The following is a 19,546-nucleotide window of genomic DNA, read 5'->3' as shown; positions in this document are numbered from 1 at the left end:
GCTCGCTCTCTCTTTCTCTCTCTCTCTGAAACATAAATGAACATTAAAATAATCTTTAAAAAAATAAAATAAAATTAGCAATTAGACTTCCAGTCTGGACCTGAAGTCAATGGGACAATAGCACTTTAGAGACTATGTATGCCAGCCTACAGCACAATGTTTGCTTTGAGGTGGTTTCCAGAAGGTGACCTTATCTCCTTGTGTGTCAGTTTCTATGTCTGTTTTCCAAGTGCTGGATTGGCCAATGATTGGAATTTAAGCAACCCTCTTTGTTGAGTAGAAATTCTACGACTGTGATTTTCTGGGAAATTTGTGTAACCCTTAACTCTGCCTCCTTTTGCCCTCCTTTCCACCTGATGCTTCCTTTCAAGTACATCAAACCGTAACCACTTCTTCCCAACAAACAAACCTTGCACACATTCATACTTCCCAAGAAAGTTGTTATTGCAATGGAATGACTCTAAATAGCTGATTACAATTCCACCATCCCAAGTGGTTGATACCTCTTTGTGGGGCTCACAAATGCCTCTTTGAGCTTCCCGTTGCCAGTTAAACCAGCTATGATTTTATTTAACTTTTTTTTTTTAATCTTTGTGTTATTTCGATTTGTCCCTATCTCATCCCAAAGCAGCACAGCATAGAACTTTCTGACCTGAATTCCCCTCTGAGCTTCCCATTTTGACCAAGTTGACTGTGTTAGTAAGTGTTGGGCACCTCTCCATCTTTTGAAAAATTCATACAGCCTCTTCTTTTCTTGTGCATCTCTTCTGCTTTGCCAGGTCAAGCTGGGAACTACCTGACTTGAGGGAAGGGAGAGTAAAAGCCATCAGTGACTCAGATGGGGTGAGCTACCCTTGGTACGGGAACACCACAGAAACTGTGACCCTGGTTGGTCCCACCAACAAGATCTCCAGGTTCTCCGTCAGCATGAATGACAACTTCTACCCAAGTGTGACGTGGGCAGTGCCAGTGAGTGACAGCAATGTGCCACTGCTCACAAGGATCAAGAGGGACCAAAGTTTCACTACCTGGCTGGTGGCCATGAACACCACCACGAAGGAGAAGATCATTCTGCAGACCATCAAGTGGAGGATGAGGGTGGACATTGAGGTGGACCCTCTTCAGCTCTTGGGGCAACGGGCCCGGCTAGTGGGCAGGACTCAGCAGGAGCAGCCCCGGATCCTGAGCCGGATGGAGCCCATCCCCCCTAATGCACTAGTGAAACCCAATGCCAACGATGCCCAGGTCCTCATGTGGAGACCCAAACGAGGGCCACCTCTGGTTGTGATCCCTCCTAAGTAGAAGCAGACTGGCCTGACTGTGTGTGGAGCACATGACGCTGAGACACGCAGTGAGGCTGCCAGGGGTGGCAGGAGCCAAACTGAGTTTCTGAGCCAAAGCAGACCTCTCGGTTTGCCAGCCTTTGCAGCCACTTGTGAAGAGTAGGGCTGCTTCTTGGGTGGTAGAACCATAATCCTTAGGAAAATTCCCTTCCTTTTAGGAATAAAGAAATCGCTGATTTGACAGACTTGCTGTGATTACCATGCAAGTAGCCATATTTTGGAGCTGACCAAGATGATTCTTTTATCTGAACTATTGACCATTGCTTTCCTGCGAGATGCAGGGGATGGAAACAAAATTAAACAGTGCCTGTGGCAAATGCTGCTTCCCAACCAATTAGAAGTGGGAGTGAAAACATCCACACCAGGTGTTTGTAAGACAGACAGTCCCACTGTCTGACTGGAGGGTGCTGGGGATGGGGGTGGAATGAAAGTCAGGTGGCGAAGAGAATGGGGAGAGAAAGAAATAAGTTGTTATTACAAATTAATACCTGTGAATTTATTGGTAGACCATCAGCTCTTCAACATACTCAGTGGAATGAAAGGCACACTTTAAAAAAACGAGAGAGTGATATGGGCTCCCTTCTGGAGAGCCTCCTTGGAACTGTCCAAGGTCCTGATGTGAACAGACAGATGGAGACTCTCAATGGTTCCATCTACCCACTTCTTTCCAAAATCTGATCGTTCGGAGTATTCCTTAATCACAATATTTGGATAGATAGTTCCTGTATTCTACAGTAGCTATGATATTTGGGGCCTTTGCCATGTTTTTAGTGAAACTTTAATTGCAATTTTGTTTACAGCTGCCTATTCTGTTCCCCGTTTCCAGCCCTAAATTTACAAAAAGATAATTGTTTCTAAACCATGGAATCCATGTAGAATTTCAAGAACATTTTAACAAATAAGAATACTATTTTCATTCCTTTTGTTTTTTTTTTTTAGTTTCTGAATGATGTGAACATACAGAATGCACATATGTATACACATGCACGCATTCAAACATACACGTCAGGATGGAGACAGCATAACTAACACATTTGCCAGCAGTGCCTACCTATGTACTTGTAGCCCAGTACATACGCTTTTTATCTATATATGTTTATTTTAGCTCAATTTCACAGAAGCTCAACTTTAACTGCATGAGCATTTGTGAGAAAGTGCTTCATAATGCTTAACTTCAGAGCTCTTTAATGAAAATATGAGCTGCTCACATTAAGCAAGACTCTATGGCTGAGATCCAACCATCAAGGATGAGAGACCATATTTCCTTTAGCTAGGCCAATCTCAAACATTTTAAAGAGTTTCTAGTCTTTACAGTAAGAATTTTTCCAGCTCTTCTAGCTTCCATCACCCAAATCCCCCAAGCAAAATAATTATAAAACTGCCACAGTGTCATTGTGGATTTTATGGATGGATACCGGCAGCCTAATTTCAGAGGTGAAAGAGTTGAGGGTCAGAGTAATTATTACAGTCCTATGGTTGGCTCCAATGAGATCTTCTCCCAGAGTCTAGGAATGGAGAAGGAAAAGCAAGAGGACTTTTTAAATTATTTTTATTAAAAATGCAATTAAGTCTAATTTCTTTCAGGTTCTAGTCTCAGGGGATGGTGCTTATTTACAAGAGAGGGTTAACAGATCCACTTGAAATCATGTAGTGTTAACCTCACACCCCAACCACCAGCTACCGTCTTATAGATTAGTTATTGATGGCAAGCTGAGCTATTTATAACAGCACATTAATGACACATCAGTGACTCATAGGAGACCTGGAGACATTCCATTTAAAAATAATTCAGCTGTTATGTCTGTCCTTCCCATGCTTCCTTGTTTTTTAAGGGAGCTCCAAAGAACGCCATGGCTGAAATAAAGCTGCTTATTTTTCACTCTGATGTTCAAAACAACTTTTCCCTCTAAATGAATTAGATGTCAACCTTATGGGATGCTAAGACACTGATCCTAGAATCTAACCCACATGGCCCTATCCTAAGAAAACCTAATATTTAAAAAAACCAACATTGTACCAAACAGCTGGTAAAAATGATCACTTAATTACAAGATCCTATACAAAGTTTCTGTTTTTAAATTCCCCTTGCCCATCCATTAAAACAAGATGACTTCCACAATCACGTTTACATATAATGTAACTTTTTCAAGGGTATAGCTGTATAAAGCCAAGGGTAGCATACTTAACTAGACTTGCTCCTGCTGAAAATTCACACTTTTCAGAGTTTGAAAAGAAATGACCTGGCCAGTTTTCTGGAAAATTATGTAATACCAAAATGAGAAAAATAGAGGGGAAAGTGCTTATAAAAAGTTAAAAGCCCTTGGGCAAATATACATTATGATTATTGTTGGTGATACCATTGCAAGCTCTGCAGTTGGGTCTCTTGGTTCTGGAATGAGCCTGGCAGAATGCTCCATTGCCCTGCAGCCAATTATTTTAAAGTTATAGTGGTTTTACAAGGAAACAATCCCTTCTCTTTCTCTGATCCTTAGATCATTACCTTTCAGCTTAGTCAGGATATTGTCAAATGAAAGGCTCTCCAACAAGAGAGAATTCACCTTGAAATCTCTACTGGGGTCACATCTTCCCACCCGGCTTTTCTTCCCCTGAGACTCCCTGGGTCTGATACCAGATGCCGTCAGTTTAGAGAAGTTCACTCAGTGCCTTGATCAGGTTTTAGTCGGGAGGTGTCAGGACTATACTTGGATTCCGAACACGCACATACGCAATGGTTTCTGGTGACACCAGAGTTTTTGATTCCCGTGTGGAAAAGACTGTTTTGTCAGGTCATAGATCTTAAATGTAGTCACCTTTGAGATCCTTTCTTCCACGATCTCATGGAAACTGAGAGTTAAATTAGCTCATCTATTCAGGGTCAGAGACCTAATCAGCAGCAGAGCCAAGAGAAGAGCCTGGGTCCCCTAAATCTCATAGCACAGCATGGTCACACTTACCTGACACCCACAGTCCTCTCCTCGTTTCCATCCCTGAACCATTTACCTTTGTAGCACTAGAGACCATTAAATTCATCCTTTAAAAAATAGGGTGAAATCTTCGTTACAGTTATGTCAAAAACTGAATGTTCCAGATTCCCTTTTATCCATGACAGCTGTTTCAAGATTGAGCTCTTAATCTGGGCCCTTTGCAGCATGGATTTTATATTCCCAGGTCAGTGCTTTAGTGCACAGCACATGAGAAGGCTGGAGGCTGGTCCTCACTCCACCTACCATTCCATGGGCCTTTAATAACTCTCTGTCTCTGGTACTAGGAATGATATCTCAGAGGTCAAAATCATGTTCTAAGCAACAATTCTGAGCAGTAAAATAAAAGAATTATGATTTGTAGAGTATTTTACCAAAGGCTTCCACATGTGTTTTCTCATCCCCAGATAGTCTTAGGAGGAGTGCAATATTGTTGTTGGTATTATTATCCCCATTTTACAGAAAATCCATTGAGATCCAGAAGGGTTAAGTGACTCATCCATAGGCACACAAACAGAAAATGTCAGGAGCTGGGGTTTGAACTGGGCCATTGGGCTCCAAATCCCATGCTAGGACACTCCTGCGCGGCCTCCCCAGATGTTCCCTGCCTGGAGGGCACAAAAGACAAGGAAGCAAAGGAGAAAGCAAGTCACTTTCACCCACAGTCATGTAGTCTCTACCAGCTACTAAGTGGATGTATTAAAAATCAGAGAACTAACACTGTTTTCTAATGCAGAGAACCTTGTAATCTCCAGGGAGATTGGCCCAGAAAAATGCCTGTCAGGGGCTGCAGTGTGGGTGAGCTGGCTGTCAGTCGGTAGCTCTCGGCACGGCACTGGTAATTAGTAGAGGAGGAAATCTGCTCTCCTGGTCCCAGAACCCCTTAAACACCATAAGCACAAAAGGAGGAGGAAAGCAGGCATCCTGCAGTAAGGGTCCCAGCTGAGCAAGGGCCTGCCACCCACCATCCCTCAACACGGCAGGAACAGCCCGTGGGGTGGAGGCAGCGGAGACAATGGCTTTCCGAGCTCCGGTTGGCACATTGGACAATCTTGTTAGAATGGAGGGCACAATTAAACATTACCAGAGCCAGCTCCCGACTGAGTTGCAAAGAAAGATGTAAACACACACACACACAGACCCACTACACTCACACGCTCCTCGAGCTGAAAAGAAAATTAATCAAAAACCCAACGAACGCCTGAACTCTATAATTAAGCCTAAATGATCCTCAGATAGAAAGGGAGCTGAGTGAGCAAGCTCGGTGCACAAAGATATTTTTACCCCGGAGTCTTATTGCCATTAATTTCTTTTGAGATCTTGAGTACATCTGGTTCCAGTTTCCCTGGTAGGACATCTGCCTATGGAAGACCTTCAGGAGAGTTGCCAGCTCAGTGGCAAGGTTATTGGGCTGTTCCTCCAACACTTTTATGGGAACGCATCTGGGGAGGTGAGTGCCATTGCCCTCCTCGGTCAGCCGTGCTCCCTCCCATAATGGATCGTACCACTGACCTCAGTCCCGCTAACAATTCCTCTGAGGTGTACACGGCTTCACAGTTTACAAAGGGCTGTTACGGTCCTTTACATAGAGTAAAAAACATCTCTGTTGAAGATAGGAAATCTGAGGACTGGCCTTATCTTTCTGTCTTTGTGATTATTAACAACAATGACTCCCGTTTGATTAGTATGCTACAGTTTACACAGCACGGACCCAAAGATTGTGTCATTTAGTCTCAACAACCCTATAAGATCTGCTTTATAACCCCATTTTGCAGATGAGGGAGTTGAGGAGAAAGGTCATGTGAGCTGTCCAAGGTCCTTAATATGAGTCATGCTCTGAGGACTTTGAGCTTCAGTCTTCTGGCTCCACACCTTCACTCCATTTCCACGGAAACTTCTCTCCCTCATTAAACACAAGCAGTGTTCTCTGCTTCTCTGGCCACTGCTATTCCTCGGGCAGGACTGACTAACAAGGGGAGGGAGTCTTTGCAGAGTTGCCCTGATTGATCCCTGGATCCAGTTTGACAAGACAGATCAGCTCTCCTGAGGAGTCTGGGTTCAACTCTCCCAGGCTCTGTGCCTTCAGGTGATTAGGGAGGTTCGTCTGGGTGCTCTGAGGTTGGAGGCCAGAGCCCAGTACCTCAGCATGACTTGAGATTCAGCTGGTGAAATAGCCCCTGAGCAAATCATTTCATTCACCCAGGCTTCAGTTTCCTCCTCTGTTAACTGAGCCACTAATACAATCAGCCGACATCACAAGTCAGGAAGGACAGTGGGATGATGTCTGGAAACACTCCAAAATGTCTCACGTGCTTCCTGATGTAAGCTTATTGTCACATCAGTAGAATCACGGGGCCCAGTGCTTGTTGCAGGATCTTAATTAAGTTCTATCTACTTGGAAGCCCATTTTCCCATTTCAGGGAAACCCAGGCTCCCTGCCAAGTAAGCCTGGCTCAGTGGAGGGTGGTGGGCTTTGAGCTCCCCCTGTCCTCAGACGCTTTGCTGCAGAGACCTGGACCCTGGCAGTCAAGAAAGGAAAGGACACCACTGTGTAGCCGTGTAGAAGGCAGCTCTGGGCAGAGTTTGTAGCTGCAACTCTAAGTAGCTGCAACTCCAAGAAGCCTTTGGTAAGAAAAGGAGGCTGAATATCAGATCTGGGCCAGACTTGAAATCCCAGCACACTTTGCCACCTAAGCCGCCTAGAGAAGCCAGCCAGGGACAGCTGCGTTGTTTTTGTCATGAACTCAGGCAAGAGATACAGAGGCAGAAAATAATAATAATAATTTTACACACACACACACACACACACACACACACACACCTTTTTGTGGGTTTCCACTAATACAGAGGGGGAAAATAATGATACATATTATATATAATTATATATCTATGGTGTGTGTGTTGGGGCAGGGGGAATCTCCCACTGGCCTGTCTCTACACAGTTTCTGATGCTGCAGATCTTGGCCGGGACTCCACAGTTTGCAGGTCGCATTACAGATTTGACCCTCAAAGTACTCATAGAAGGAGGAAATACTTCAAATGCTGCACCATCCCCGCCCCCCCCCCAGGCTGTCCCACCACACTGCAGGCATATTTGGTCATGGCCCCTCTCTCTGCCCCCCCTGCCTGCTGTGGCCCCATCGCACACGGCCCCACCTGGACCAGCCACACAGCTTGCCTCAGGACTGCTGCCCAAGGTGCCCTGTCCCCACAAATCACTGTGCCCCCTCCCAGCTGGGACCACCGCCACAGGCTGAGGAGAGGTCATTTTGTCCAGCTGGGGAGTGGTCCAGAAGAGAGCCCGCTAGCTCCTCTCACCAAGATAAATATGAAGCCAGGCCGCTGGGCGGCGGGCCACACGGCCACACACCGGAGCCTCTCCTCTGCCTCCGGGCTCCCATTGGTTCTTGGCTAACCCAGAAAACGTGGCTCAGTCCTTAAAACCGCTGTGTCCTGGGTCAGAAAGCCCGAGAGAAGGGAAAATAGACACCAGAATTACAGCAATGAGGGCCCCAGCTGCCCCTGGACCTCCCTGGGGACCGGGAGGGGCTCTGACAGTGCTCGTGACACATTCAAACGGCAAGACGGCTGCCCGGGGGCCTGGTCTCAGGCCAGCTGAGGCCCAGTGTCTCTGGGAACAGGCAGGAGACAGGAAGGAAGACAGAATGCTTTGCCTCAGGCCAGGCCAGGGATGCAGGGGAACCAACCAAAGCGCCCAGGGTGCGAAATCTCAGAAGGCCCTTAATGCCAGTTTGTGCAAAGACCAGCACTGCGCTTGGTGCGAGTGAACCGCCCCCCCCAGTGTCCACTCTGGACACCTGGCTTGTCTCGCCTGGATCCCAGCCCCGCTCTCTGCCACCTTCTACGCGTGGTTTTCTTCCCAGGAAGGGTGGGTGAGGGCGGCTACGTGAGATCCCTCTGGATACCCATTCTTCCAGCAAGTATTTATACAGAGCGTGTACTGTGTGTCAGGAGGAACAGAGCCCAGAGGGAGACGATGCTCGCAGAAGGCTCTGGGCACCACTCATTGTCCCCCTTTGGGAACCCCACAACACAAGTAACCCCAGAAGTTTAACAAGGGGCCCCCTAGTCTGCCCACGAGGGGAAGCTGCCTTTCCGGCCCCAGGACTTGGCGAGGGTGGGTGAGGTGACAAGGCAGCACTCTGTCAAGTCGTCTGATCTCTTCCAAGGAAAGGCACTGGGGGAAACCCTCCAGCCGCATCCATACACACGCAGGCACTGGTGGGGGAAGAAACCGCTGGTTCTCTCTCCATCTGCTCTTGTCCCTTCACCCTCACCCTTCAAACCAATTCGAATATTCCTCGCAGACATGATGCAATGAGATGTTAATTGGAAAAATAACAGGAAGGATAATACATGCGCTTCAGGCTGAGAACTATTTCATTAAACTGGGCTTTGAAAGCAAGACAGCCAACTAAATTATTTCCCACTTCACTCCCTCACGTACCAGAAACCATAGAAAGCTATTACTTCTAATTAATTAGAAAAGAAAGAAGGACTCCGCATATGCATATCAGATGAACAAGGACCCGGGCGCTACACCACGTTCTCTCTTCGCTACAGTGCGCATGCGTCTACGCACGCACACACAAGTGTGCGCGTGCACACTCACACACACGCATCAGGGACTAAGACTCGTCCATCGTCTCACCTGAAGAGTTTCATGGGTCTTCTGAAAACACCAAAAATAAAAACACCTGCCCCCAAGAGTCACTCACAAATTCAAACAAAGGAAAATGCCTTTTTTGGGCACCTTCATCAGAAAGGAAATAGGGAGAGAATAAGCAGCTCTAAACTCAGATTCCAAACCTTCCGCACCACAAAGCGACTTGTCTGTTGTCCTCTTCAGGAAAGGAGGAGGCATTTCCCAAGCCAGCTCCCTCTTTCAAAGGCTCAGGAGGGGCTCACGGACTAGGGGACCTCAGACCTCCGAGGCATACTTTTGAATTGACTTTGTTATTATGCAGGTCACATGCAGGGCACCCTCACTTTTCCATCTGTGAAAAGGGAAGAAGGCCTGTTCTCAGTGCCATAGTCACCCCCCTCAACGTTTTTCAGCTTGTGAGAACACATTGGCAGAGAGCCCTGAGCTTCCTGTGCCTTGCCTTGGGGAAACAGAGAGACAAAGCTCAACCATGCAGCTAAAATATTTCCTGTACAAAAACTATGCTAAGCCAAAGTCACCCTTACTGTATCACAAGTTTAATACAATTAACATAATATGAATATTATAATAATGACTATAATGGTCATAAAAGCAGTCGTCCCAATCATGTGACTTTTGCACACAGGATTCTCTCCAGCATGGTCCATGAGCAGCGGACAGACTCGGAGGTTGTGACAAGGCTTCTGCATGAGCCCACATGAGCCCCATCCTCCCCCCTCACCCACCATACCTGACATTCTGTCCCATGCAAAACATCAAGGGCTGGCAGAGTCAGTGCCTCTGACCATTCGCTTATTGCAGGAAGGGGAACTGGCATTCGCCGACACTAAAGCATGGCAGTTCTTTCAGAGTATAGGGTTTATGGAGGAACCATTTCTAGAATGGCTTTGTAGGCTAGCAAGTCCCCCCATTTGTATGCATGATGAGGTCGTTTGCAAACTTCAAACAATTGGAACAAGTTTACTTGACAACAATCTATGTAAGAATTTCAGGTTTGTTTTCTTCCTGAAACTGAAACCACGCATACACTCTGAAAGCGCAACAGTGTTCATCTGTTATCATAAAAACTTGTTCTGCCATTCAGGGAAGAAAGGGGAGGATGCCTGGTGCTTGGGTTTACCTTGGAGCAACTCCTTCCATGCATTCAAAATTATTCTTTTTATTCGAAAGACTTAGTTCACCCACTTCTGCTTTGGGACCTCAACTATTATATAAAGCAACAGATAGAAATACCCACCCCCACACAAAAATAGTGGTAGCAAGTTGTTTTTTTCTTTAAAGAAAAACTGATTGCCAACTTCGAGTAGGGTAGACCTACACTCAAGAAGTTTTAGTGCGGCTGAAGTGTGCACCCGTGCACGGGAGGAATACGGGGTAAGCCACGGGGTCCTGATGAATCCTCCTGTGCGTTCAGAGGCTGAAAAACAAGGCCATGGGGTGGGGCCCTGGAATTCCCAACCATTTCTTTAGATCCCTTTATGCCTTGATAGTGGTTATGCCGATGGCTGATCTGGAATCCTTTAATATTGTTTTAGTTTTTAATCATTTTTCAAGACCCGCATAAATGCCATAGACCATCTCTGCAGAGAAATACATAAGTAAATAAGTCCCAATAATTTTGCATCGAATTTCAGGGTCATTGTCCCCTTAAAATCTATTTATAAGGCCTCGATTATAAACATCGACCTGTAAGGAATGACATTCTTTAGTCACGGTCTTAATGCCCCTTTTATTTACATGTTTTTATGTCCACATACAGGTTACCTAGTAGGACAAGGCACGTCCATCAAGCAGAACCACATGGCAGAGACTAAAGAGGAGGAAAGGAGCCATGGCTGGTGGCTCTAAAACCTGAAGACCTGGACAGCTGATTTCCCATTAAAACGAATGCCATCCCATGTGTCTCCTTGCCACCCTCCCATCCCGTGACCTGTACCCCCTTCTGCCCCACCATGTGCCATACAGTGCTCCCCATGGACTGGCTGAGCTGGCTGCTTGGCTCTCAGCAGGCTGTGCTCAAGTGGGAGCTTTACGGGCTGTATCGTTTTGTGTGGCAGGATTGGGTCCATCCAGATCTCAAGTCCATCCCCAACCCTGAAGTTGAAGCTGCCCAGGGAGAAGAGCTGGTCAGCCTGGACCTAGACACCTAAAATGGCTCAGCCTTGGTTCTCAAACTCCACCTTCCCTCCCTACACTTTTGGGTGGGAAACAGCAGGAATGTGTATCTCCCTTTCTCCTCCCGTCTCCACATGGGTGGCCAGTGTTGATACTCTGTCGAGATTTCTCTGACCCTTGGAGCCAGGGCCAAAGCAGTCCTGCTTCCCCTGCACCACCAGGCTGAGTGTCTTCAGGTGACCAAGAGCAAAGTGTATGTCAGCAGGATCAGTGGGGTGGGGGAGAACCACCCTCGGAGGGCAAAAATGGTGTGCAGTGTTTTATTTGTTGGCTTATTGATCGGCTTGCTTACTGGTTGATCGAATTATGAAATATGTTATTTGTTATACGGCAGAAAATCCACTCCCACCTTTGAAGCATCCAGCCCCAGAATTTGTCTTCTTGGCCTCATAGAGCACAGTGAGTTACTCCTCTCTGAAGCCACAGAAAGCAGGGCGGGGGGAGGGGAACTCTCTCCGTGCCCACTTTGCCCCCAACTAGATTTTCAGCCAGAAATGGGACCTGAAACCACCAGCTAGTGAGGTCACAAAGCCACACAAATCAGCAGACGCTCAACTGTCCACATACAAGCTTCTGGCATCCCACCATCTCCTCCCCTTTGTAACAGCCCTGCTTTCCTGCTCTGTGTGCGCAGGTGGGGGTGGCCAGTCATCTGCAGCCTGGCCGCCTCAAAACTAGACTCATTTTTCTGCTCTGGTGCCACTTTCTGAATGCCACATGCACACTAGAGATGCCCGAGGAACATCCATACCTGGTCCCCTCCCCAACTCATTACAGCAGCATCTGGGGATAGAGCCTGGGAGCAGGTGTTTTTAAAAGCCCGGATGATCCCAACGCAAGGCTAGGATTGAAAAGCACTTCTAGTGTTTGTGTTTTTCCTTCCTTCGTCCCTCCCACCCACCCACATCCTTTATCCTCTGCTTCCAAGCTTCCTGCCGCAGCAAGAAAGGGAGCAGCCACTGGAGAATGAGAACTCTCTTCCAATTTCTCCAGCCCCTCCTCCTCAGTGAACCTTACCCATCAGGTCAACCAACCTGAGCAGTTCCCTGCAGAGTTAACAGATCTCTCACCATTTGTACCTCGAGGCTGGTGCCTGCACCCAGCCCGGGGGCGCTCAAACGATTTCCAGCTTTTCTAGGAACAGAAGCAGAAATCTACTCCACTCTGAATTCTCTCTCCACCTCCCCCAGACTCCCCAATTCCAAAGGTTTAAAGGGCACTTGGGTGACATTTATGTCTCCAAATTCCAACCCTGATGGGAAGGTCCATGCTCGGTCTTTATAACCCAACTCTTGGCCATGTCTGCAGAGCCACCTGAATTGAATGAGGGTCTACTGGTAACAGAGGAAAGAGTCTCATTGCCCCGAGCCAGTTCTTTCCCCAACAGTCGGTAGGCATCCAAATCCCAAAGGGCTGAGAAGAGACATCTCACCCTTTACACTTACAAGACCTCCACTGCTGAGTGTGAGTAAATGCATGTGTGAATGCGTATACGTATGCTGCGTAGAAACCATCGAGGTCCATAGAGATGTACTACGTTCATAACGGGCCCAGGTGAATTCCATATTAGATACAAACACAAGAATGTTGTAACATATACAAATTGTTACACACACACACACACACACACACACACACACACACAGCCTCAGGAAACCTGTGATGTGGGAGGAGTTTTTTTTAGTACTCCATCTCCCCCATCTGGGCGATTTCCTGGGGCAAGTACTATTTCACGCTTACCCTCCCCACTGCCCAGCCTGTCCCCTCCTGTGCTCTCTCCCTCCATGCCTTCTTTTCCCATTAATCAGAATGTCCCTGCCCCATGTCCCATCTCTCAGGGTCCTACTCTCTGATAGGTGACAGTTCAGTCAGTGGGTGCTAAAGAGTTGAGTGTTACCCCTCCCAGGCGACATTCATGTTTTAATTGGGGCTACAGATAAATGCCTTAATCTGAAGGAGTGGCTCTAATGGTGGGACTTTTGGGCACAGCAGTGGGCCAGTAAGGGAGAATATTTTTTAACCGGGGGAGCTTTTTAGCACCCCCCAAACCGTACCTATCTCTAAGATCAACCCTTCATAAGTACATGAGCACAAGCAAACACACTTACCTACATACACTTTCCAGAATTTTGAGACCCCTCTCTTGTATTGGCCCAAACTTTACAAATGGGAAAAAAAAAAAAAAGGAAGAAGAGAAACAACTAAATTAATTTAAACCTCACTGGGAAATGTAGCCTGTTTTTCCACTGGCCACCAGCCGTCAGGCTCACCCCGCCGCCCGTGTGCATCTCCCTTCTGTTCCTTCTCTTTTCTGGGGCGGCCTATCAAGTTCATTTACTCAGAAGTGTCCTCCCTGTGCCCCGCCCCCAACAAGTGTATTCCCTTCCTTCATTGTTCCCTGCTTGGAATTGTGCTGTTTTTCGGTGTTGTCTGGACAAAGAGCAGGTTAAAAGCATGAGCATGTGTGTATTGCTTGGGTATTCTGCTACAGTTTGGAGAAAAAAGCCACCCGAGGAAGAGACGGACGTTGGCTCTGCAGAGTGCCTTAAAAATGACTTTAATTAGGAAATTCTGAGTCGTCAGTCTTTGGATGTTACATAAACTCAAACAGATGTTGCATTTCACTTCTCTGGGATTAAAAAAAAAGTTAAATACAGTACGTATTCAACAACAACAAAGTATCTTTTCTCTTTAATTCGGTCATTAAAGATGCAGCGGCTGGTTTTCTGAAAAGCCTGTTGGAAAGGCCCCAGAACAAGCAGCTCAGGGACATACAGACAGCAGATGCAGGAATCCAACCTACTAGGACAACTGGTGGGCTGAGGCCAACTTAGTGCTGCGAACTGGGGACCAGAGAACATTCTAGAAACCCAGAGGGCAAGCCTTGTCCTTCCATACCCTGGCCACCACCACTCCTCTCTAGAGCATCCTTTGGCCAGTTTCTGGCCAGTAATTTTTCTTTAGCTTAACACTCGCTATCTAGGATTCTACTAAAAGAAGATGATTGGAAAAGTCGATGCTCCCGGGAGTAGTCAAGCCTTCTAGGACCTTGCCTTCTCTCCTTCGGTGTTTCTTAATGGTCAGACCTTATCTGGGCAACAGTGGGAAGTGCAGGTGGGAGGAAGATCTTGAGGAGTACGTGGATTCTGAAAACTCTGTGGGGTGGGAAGGAAGTGAGGACCACCACTCTTCCAGCTCCAGCCTTCCAGAGCCCCCCCCGCCTCTCCCGCCTCAACCTCACCCTGTATTTCTGCTGGAAGCCAGCACCTGACTGTTAAATGCTCGGGGTCATCCAGCTAATAGCTGTTCTCTCCATCGGACCTTTTGCTCAAATCTATCATGGCTGTTTTCTACAAGAGCTGTGACCCTTTTGAGGGAACAGCAGTTTTAAGGGGGCTAGGAGTCAAAAATTTACATTCTCTCTCTCTCTCTCACACACACACACCATTCAAAAGAGGAAGAGCAAGAAGGAGATCCAGATGCTCAAATAAAAAGTGGTAAATAGTACTTTCCGCTACCAGAAAAAAAAAACGGTCTATCATGCATCTCACGGGGTGAGGGGAGCACATTTTTTTTTAATTTTTTTTTCAACGTTTATTTATTTTTGGGACAGAGAGAGACAGAGCATGAACGGGGGAGGGGCAGAGAGAGAGGGAGACACAGAATCAGAAACAGGCTCCAGGCTCTGAGCCATCAGCCCAGAGCCCGACGCGGGGCTCGAACTCACGGACCGCGAGATGGTGACCTGGCTGAAGTCGGTCGCTTAACCGACTGCGCCACCCAGGCGCCCCATATTTTTAAACATATCTGTTTATAACTGGGACACCCCACCATCACCATGTGAACCAAGCAGCACATGTCCAATTCTATGGGAAGCATATTTCAGAAAAAGGGACATTTCAGAAAACGCGATTCTTGCCTCTTCTCCATTAAAAAGCGTGATCTGAGGTACACCATCTGTCAAAGAGCAATTGGCACTTTTTTCCTAAATTCACTTATTTTAGGGAATAAACAATGCCCTGGCGATGGCTGAACACCGTGCGGGCGTGTGTGTGTGCACGCTCACACGCGCATGTAGTAAGCTCAAATGTATGAATGAGGGTTTGGAGCCTAGTGACAATTGAGGCAAACTGAAAAATAAGTGGCATTTCTTTCTCACTAAAAGAAAGTGTAAAATTCTACAACGGTTTGGAAAAGGAAACAAGGATGTATTTGGTTCTTTAAACACACACACACATGCAGAGAAACTTAGGGGAGCAAAGACGGAACATTCAAATAAAAGCTATATTGTTACTTTTGTGAGAAATGGTGCAACCTACGTAACCAACCTAGAGTACTAATATGGTCACATTTCTTCTATTTTTCAGATTAATTTCTTGAATTTTCTTAGGGCCTGTCACAGAGTTCAGTAACCCCTTCTTGGGCCTCCTCAGCGCACCCACCCCCGATTTCTCAAGAACCCTGTGTCCTGAACTCATCCCATAGAGAGCCGAAGCACCAAGCAGAAAGAACAGGGTCGTATTAATCCATTCCCAACTTCCCTTCCCACTAGCTGAGGGAAGAAGGCAGCTCACACAACTTGTCAGCTTGGCACAGCTTTGGGCACATACTCGGCTCAGTCACTGTTCTCAAAGAAAAACGATGCCAAGGGGCTGGGACGGAAGGCCCTTCCAAAATCAGTCCCATGTTGTGCTGAAACCACGCTCCTCACAAATTTCTAAGCCTCTATGTTAAACCCAGCTCAACAGCCTAAAGCCCTGTCCCTCCCCTCCCCCAGGTCGGTGACCTCGTCACTCTTCCTCCTCTGAGCCCAGCTCTGGGTCCCTTGCAGATCCCAACGGGTGTCCCAACTTCAAACCTGGGGAATGGGGATTGGCTCCCATTTCCCATCCTACGGAAAGGCCCAGGTGCCCTGTGCAAGTTGACCCACTTCTGCTATGCCCCATCTCTGAAGCCTCCATTTTGCACAAGGAGACCACTGGAGTGGTCTGCAGAATAAGAGAGTTCTTATTTCAACAAATACTTACTAAGTGACCAGCATATACCAGACACTATTCTAGATGGTGAGCATTCCTCAGAACAACACAGACAAAATCCCATCCCTCCTAGAACTGCCATTTCAGTGGAGGGAGAGAGAGAGAGAGAATGGGCATCATGAATAAGGAAAGTATACATTATGTGGTGAGAGGTACGATGGGAGGGGAAAAGAACAGATAGGGGGATCAAGAATTCTGGAAGGGGCCCCTGGGTGGCTCAGTCGGTTAAGCGGCCGACTTCGGCTCAGGTCATGATCTCGAGGTCCGTGAGTTCGAGCCCCGTGTCGGGCTCTGTGCCGACAGCTCAGAGCCTGGAGCCTGTTTCGGATTCTGTGTCTCCCTCTCTCTGACCCTCCCCCATTCATGCTCTGTCTCTCTCTGTCTCAAAAATAAATAAACGTTAAAAAAAAAAAAATTTAAAAGAATTCTGGAAGACCGGCTTCCAGGTGCTTTTCTGTCTGGGCCATATCCCAAGAAACAGCTGTCAGTTGCACTTACTAAGAAAACAGTAATTAGGGCCTCTCCCATTTAATCTCTGCATCAACAGGCATCCTGGGACATGTAAGCCTTGAGGACCACACTTCACACATTCTGAAGCAGTCTCAGGTTGACCGTCTCCTATCTGGAGCGACGCACGAAGCTATCATTCACCACTGCTAAGAAAGGTTAAGTGACTCCCAAGGGCCACATGGCCACTAAGTGTCAGGGTGTGAACTCCAAGGAGGCTCTCTTGACTCCACGGTATGATTTTCCCGATGCCCTGGCAATGAGCACAGGATGTGAAGGCAGAAGACCCCAAATGGAGACCCAGCATTCCTAGGCGCACAGCACCTCACCAAGTGCCCTGCAAATAGGAGACAAGACTGGGTGCGAAATTACATTCTCAGTCATAAGGCGTGGTGTCAATGACACTTTCGGGCAACTCCACAGGCTGCCTCAACACTCCACTTACCTACTATCTGTGTGATTCATTAAGTAAATAAATATAATTAAAAGGAGTTCTTTTTCCAGCATGCTGCACGCAGCTCCCAAAGCAATCCTTACTCAACGTTGGAAAAATTAAAACAGTATATATTTTCTGTCTGCAAACCGATTATCTGATTCAAATCAGATTCGAAGCAAGCCCGCTTCTCAGGTATTCTACGAAAGCACGTGCACAGCCACACTGAACGTGCTGGGGAAACTCTGGAGCACGGTCCTTGTTAGGAACTTCCGAGCACTCTGTGTGGAGGAAAGGACAGTCCTGTGACAGATCCCCGGGGTGTGGGTGTGGCTGTGAACAACCAATGGATTTACTGTTCCATTCCCGGCCTGTGGTTTCCCTTTTTATCTCAGCCATTGGAGAACACCCACTGCGGAACAGAAAGAAAGTGTCACAGTGGCCTGAAAGGCAGCTGGTACTGAGCCCATCAGTCTAAGCTAGTAAATAGGACTGAATTCAGCTTCTGGGAAAGCTGAGAAGATGCAAACTACAGGCAGGAAGGTGCGATGCACTGTGTCCCCCGCACCCCCTCCCCCCGGCCAAAATGCATATGTCGAAGGGCTATACCCCAAGTGGTGGTATTTGGAGACCTTGGGGTGTAACTAGGTTTGGGGGGTATTTGGTCTTGCAGAGGTGATCAGGCTTGGATGACGTCATGGGGAAGGAGCCTTTATGAAGGGATGAAAAGATCCTAGCTCTCTCACTTGTGTGTGTTTTCTCTCTCCTCTCTCTCAATCTCTCTCTCTCTTTCTCTCCCTTTCTGTCTCTCTCCCCATCACATAAGGAAACCAGGAAGAAGTCCCTCATTAGAACCCCACCATGCGGGCACCCGGCCTTGGACTTCCAGCCTCCAGAGCCATGAGAAATAAATGTGTGTTGTTTAAGCCATTCAGTTCGTGGTGTTCCTAAGACAAGAGGGATTCTCTCTTTTCTGAAGCGGTTCACAGTGCCGCCAGGTGCTGCCCGTGCTCCTCTCCCCAGGGTCAGGATGAGAGACTTTAGAACAACAAGGGGAGACAGTAAGTAACCTTGTCGCCCACCCTCCCGGCCTGGAGGGTGCACACAAGTGTCCCTTCCCGGCTTCTACAGCTCCTCACCATCAAGATCCCACGGCAAGTTGGACAGAACCACCCAAAAGACAAAGATGCGTGATACGTCCAGGGTCAAAATGGAGGAAGCCGGGCAAGTCTCGTGTTGATGGGGCAGGACAGAGAAGGAACCGTGACACAGGGTGAAACAAATCTCGGAATAAATAAGAGGCATGGGGGGGAGATGCTAGAATCATGACGATCAGGGTTTCCAAACTGAAAATTCACGTCCAGAGCCTGACACAGACGCAAAATAGTCTATCCACAAGGTTCTGGAACTTGGGTGTGTCCCCACCCAGCAGGGCGATCTGAAGTGTAGTGATGGTTCGCTCTAGTGAGATGATCTACCTTGAGGTGACGGGAGCCAATTATTTTCCTACCACGGAGGAAAGACAGAGAGAAATGGGCTCCAACCAGAGCTATAGGGATCCTTTGTTAGGATTCTGAGAGAGTGAAAAATGGTATTTGGTGGGGAATTTTTCTTCTCTTCCTAACACCCCTCTCCCACCCCAGATAGAGGGGTCCGTAAGGCAGCTGCAAACACAGCAGGCTGGAGAGTTTGTCCCTGGGCGATTCTTTCTTTCTTTTTTTTTTTTAGCTTATTTATTTATTTTAAGAGGCGGGGGGTGGGGGGGGACAGAGGATCCAAAGTGGGCTCCATGTTGTCAGCACAGAGCCCGACACAGGGCTCAAACTCAAAAACCATGAGATCATGACCTGAGCCAAAGTCGGATGCTCAACCAACTGGGCCACCCAGGTGCCCCTGTCCCTGGACGATTCTGAGTTGACTTTGGCTATTTCTTCTGAATTTCACAGTATTAAGCTGATGGCTAAGAGGACCCCCCCCCAAAATCCCATGTCTTTAAGAGGTCCCCCCACCCCAGGAGAAGCAGTGCCTTTTAGGAGAAAATAGAACTCGGATGGCAAGTCTGGGGCGCTGAGTTGCTCGGGAACCAGACAGCCTGGGATCCCAGGGACATGGGGGTCCACTGCCAAAGCAGCAGATAAAACACCAACAAAGCTGACCAGGGACCCCAGCTTCCCTCTAGTGAAAGATCTCCCTGCTGGTGAGTTCAGACAGGCAGAAGCCAGAGACTGTGAACAAGGACGTGCTTCTATCTCCATTGAACACCTCTCTTGCCAAATCACGCTAGGATAATACTGCCTGTGGGGAGGCAGCCCCTGCGAGGACAGGGAGGGGGGCCCATCCAGGTGAGCAAACCTCCTGGGAGGGTCTACTTTGTGCGGACATGA

The 19,546-nt window shown here is 47.6% G+C and overlaps 1 protein-coding gene across 2 annotated transcripts in view; it reads left to right on the top strand.

Annotated features, from left to right (window-relative positions):
• The window catches only part of FAM78B (family with sequence similarity 78 member B), a 90,432-nt gene extending 78,341 nt beyond the window's left edge, over positions 1-12,091 (top strand). The window contains exons 2-3 of one of the 2 annotated variants that reach the window (XR_008293002.1): positions 780-1,710; positions 10,771-12,091. Coding sequence is in view for 1 of the 2 variants with exons in the window: in XM_053208941.1 (XP_053064916.1) it covers positions 780-1,302 (523 nt within the window). In the remaining variant the exon portion in view is untranslated. Of the gene's footprint in view, positions 1-779; positions 2,262-10,770 lie in introns of those variants that run through there. The other variant, XM_053208941.1, reaches the window with a different exon arrangement.
• The last annotated feature ends 7,455 nt before the right edge of the window (positions 12,092-19,546 follow it).

The sequence above is a fragment of the Acinonyx jubatus genome, chromosome E4, assembly GCF_027475565.1.
Source record: "Acinonyx jubatus isolate Ajub_Pintada_27869175 chromosome E4, VMU_Ajub_asm_v1.0, whole genome shotgun sequence".
Taxonomy (NCBI): Eukaryota; Metazoa; Chordata; class Mammalia; order Carnivora; family Felidae; genus Acinonyx; species Acinonyx jubatus.
The sequence above is the reverse complement of the archived record's forward strand: the minus strand, read 5'-3'. Positions and strand labels throughout refer to the sequence as shown.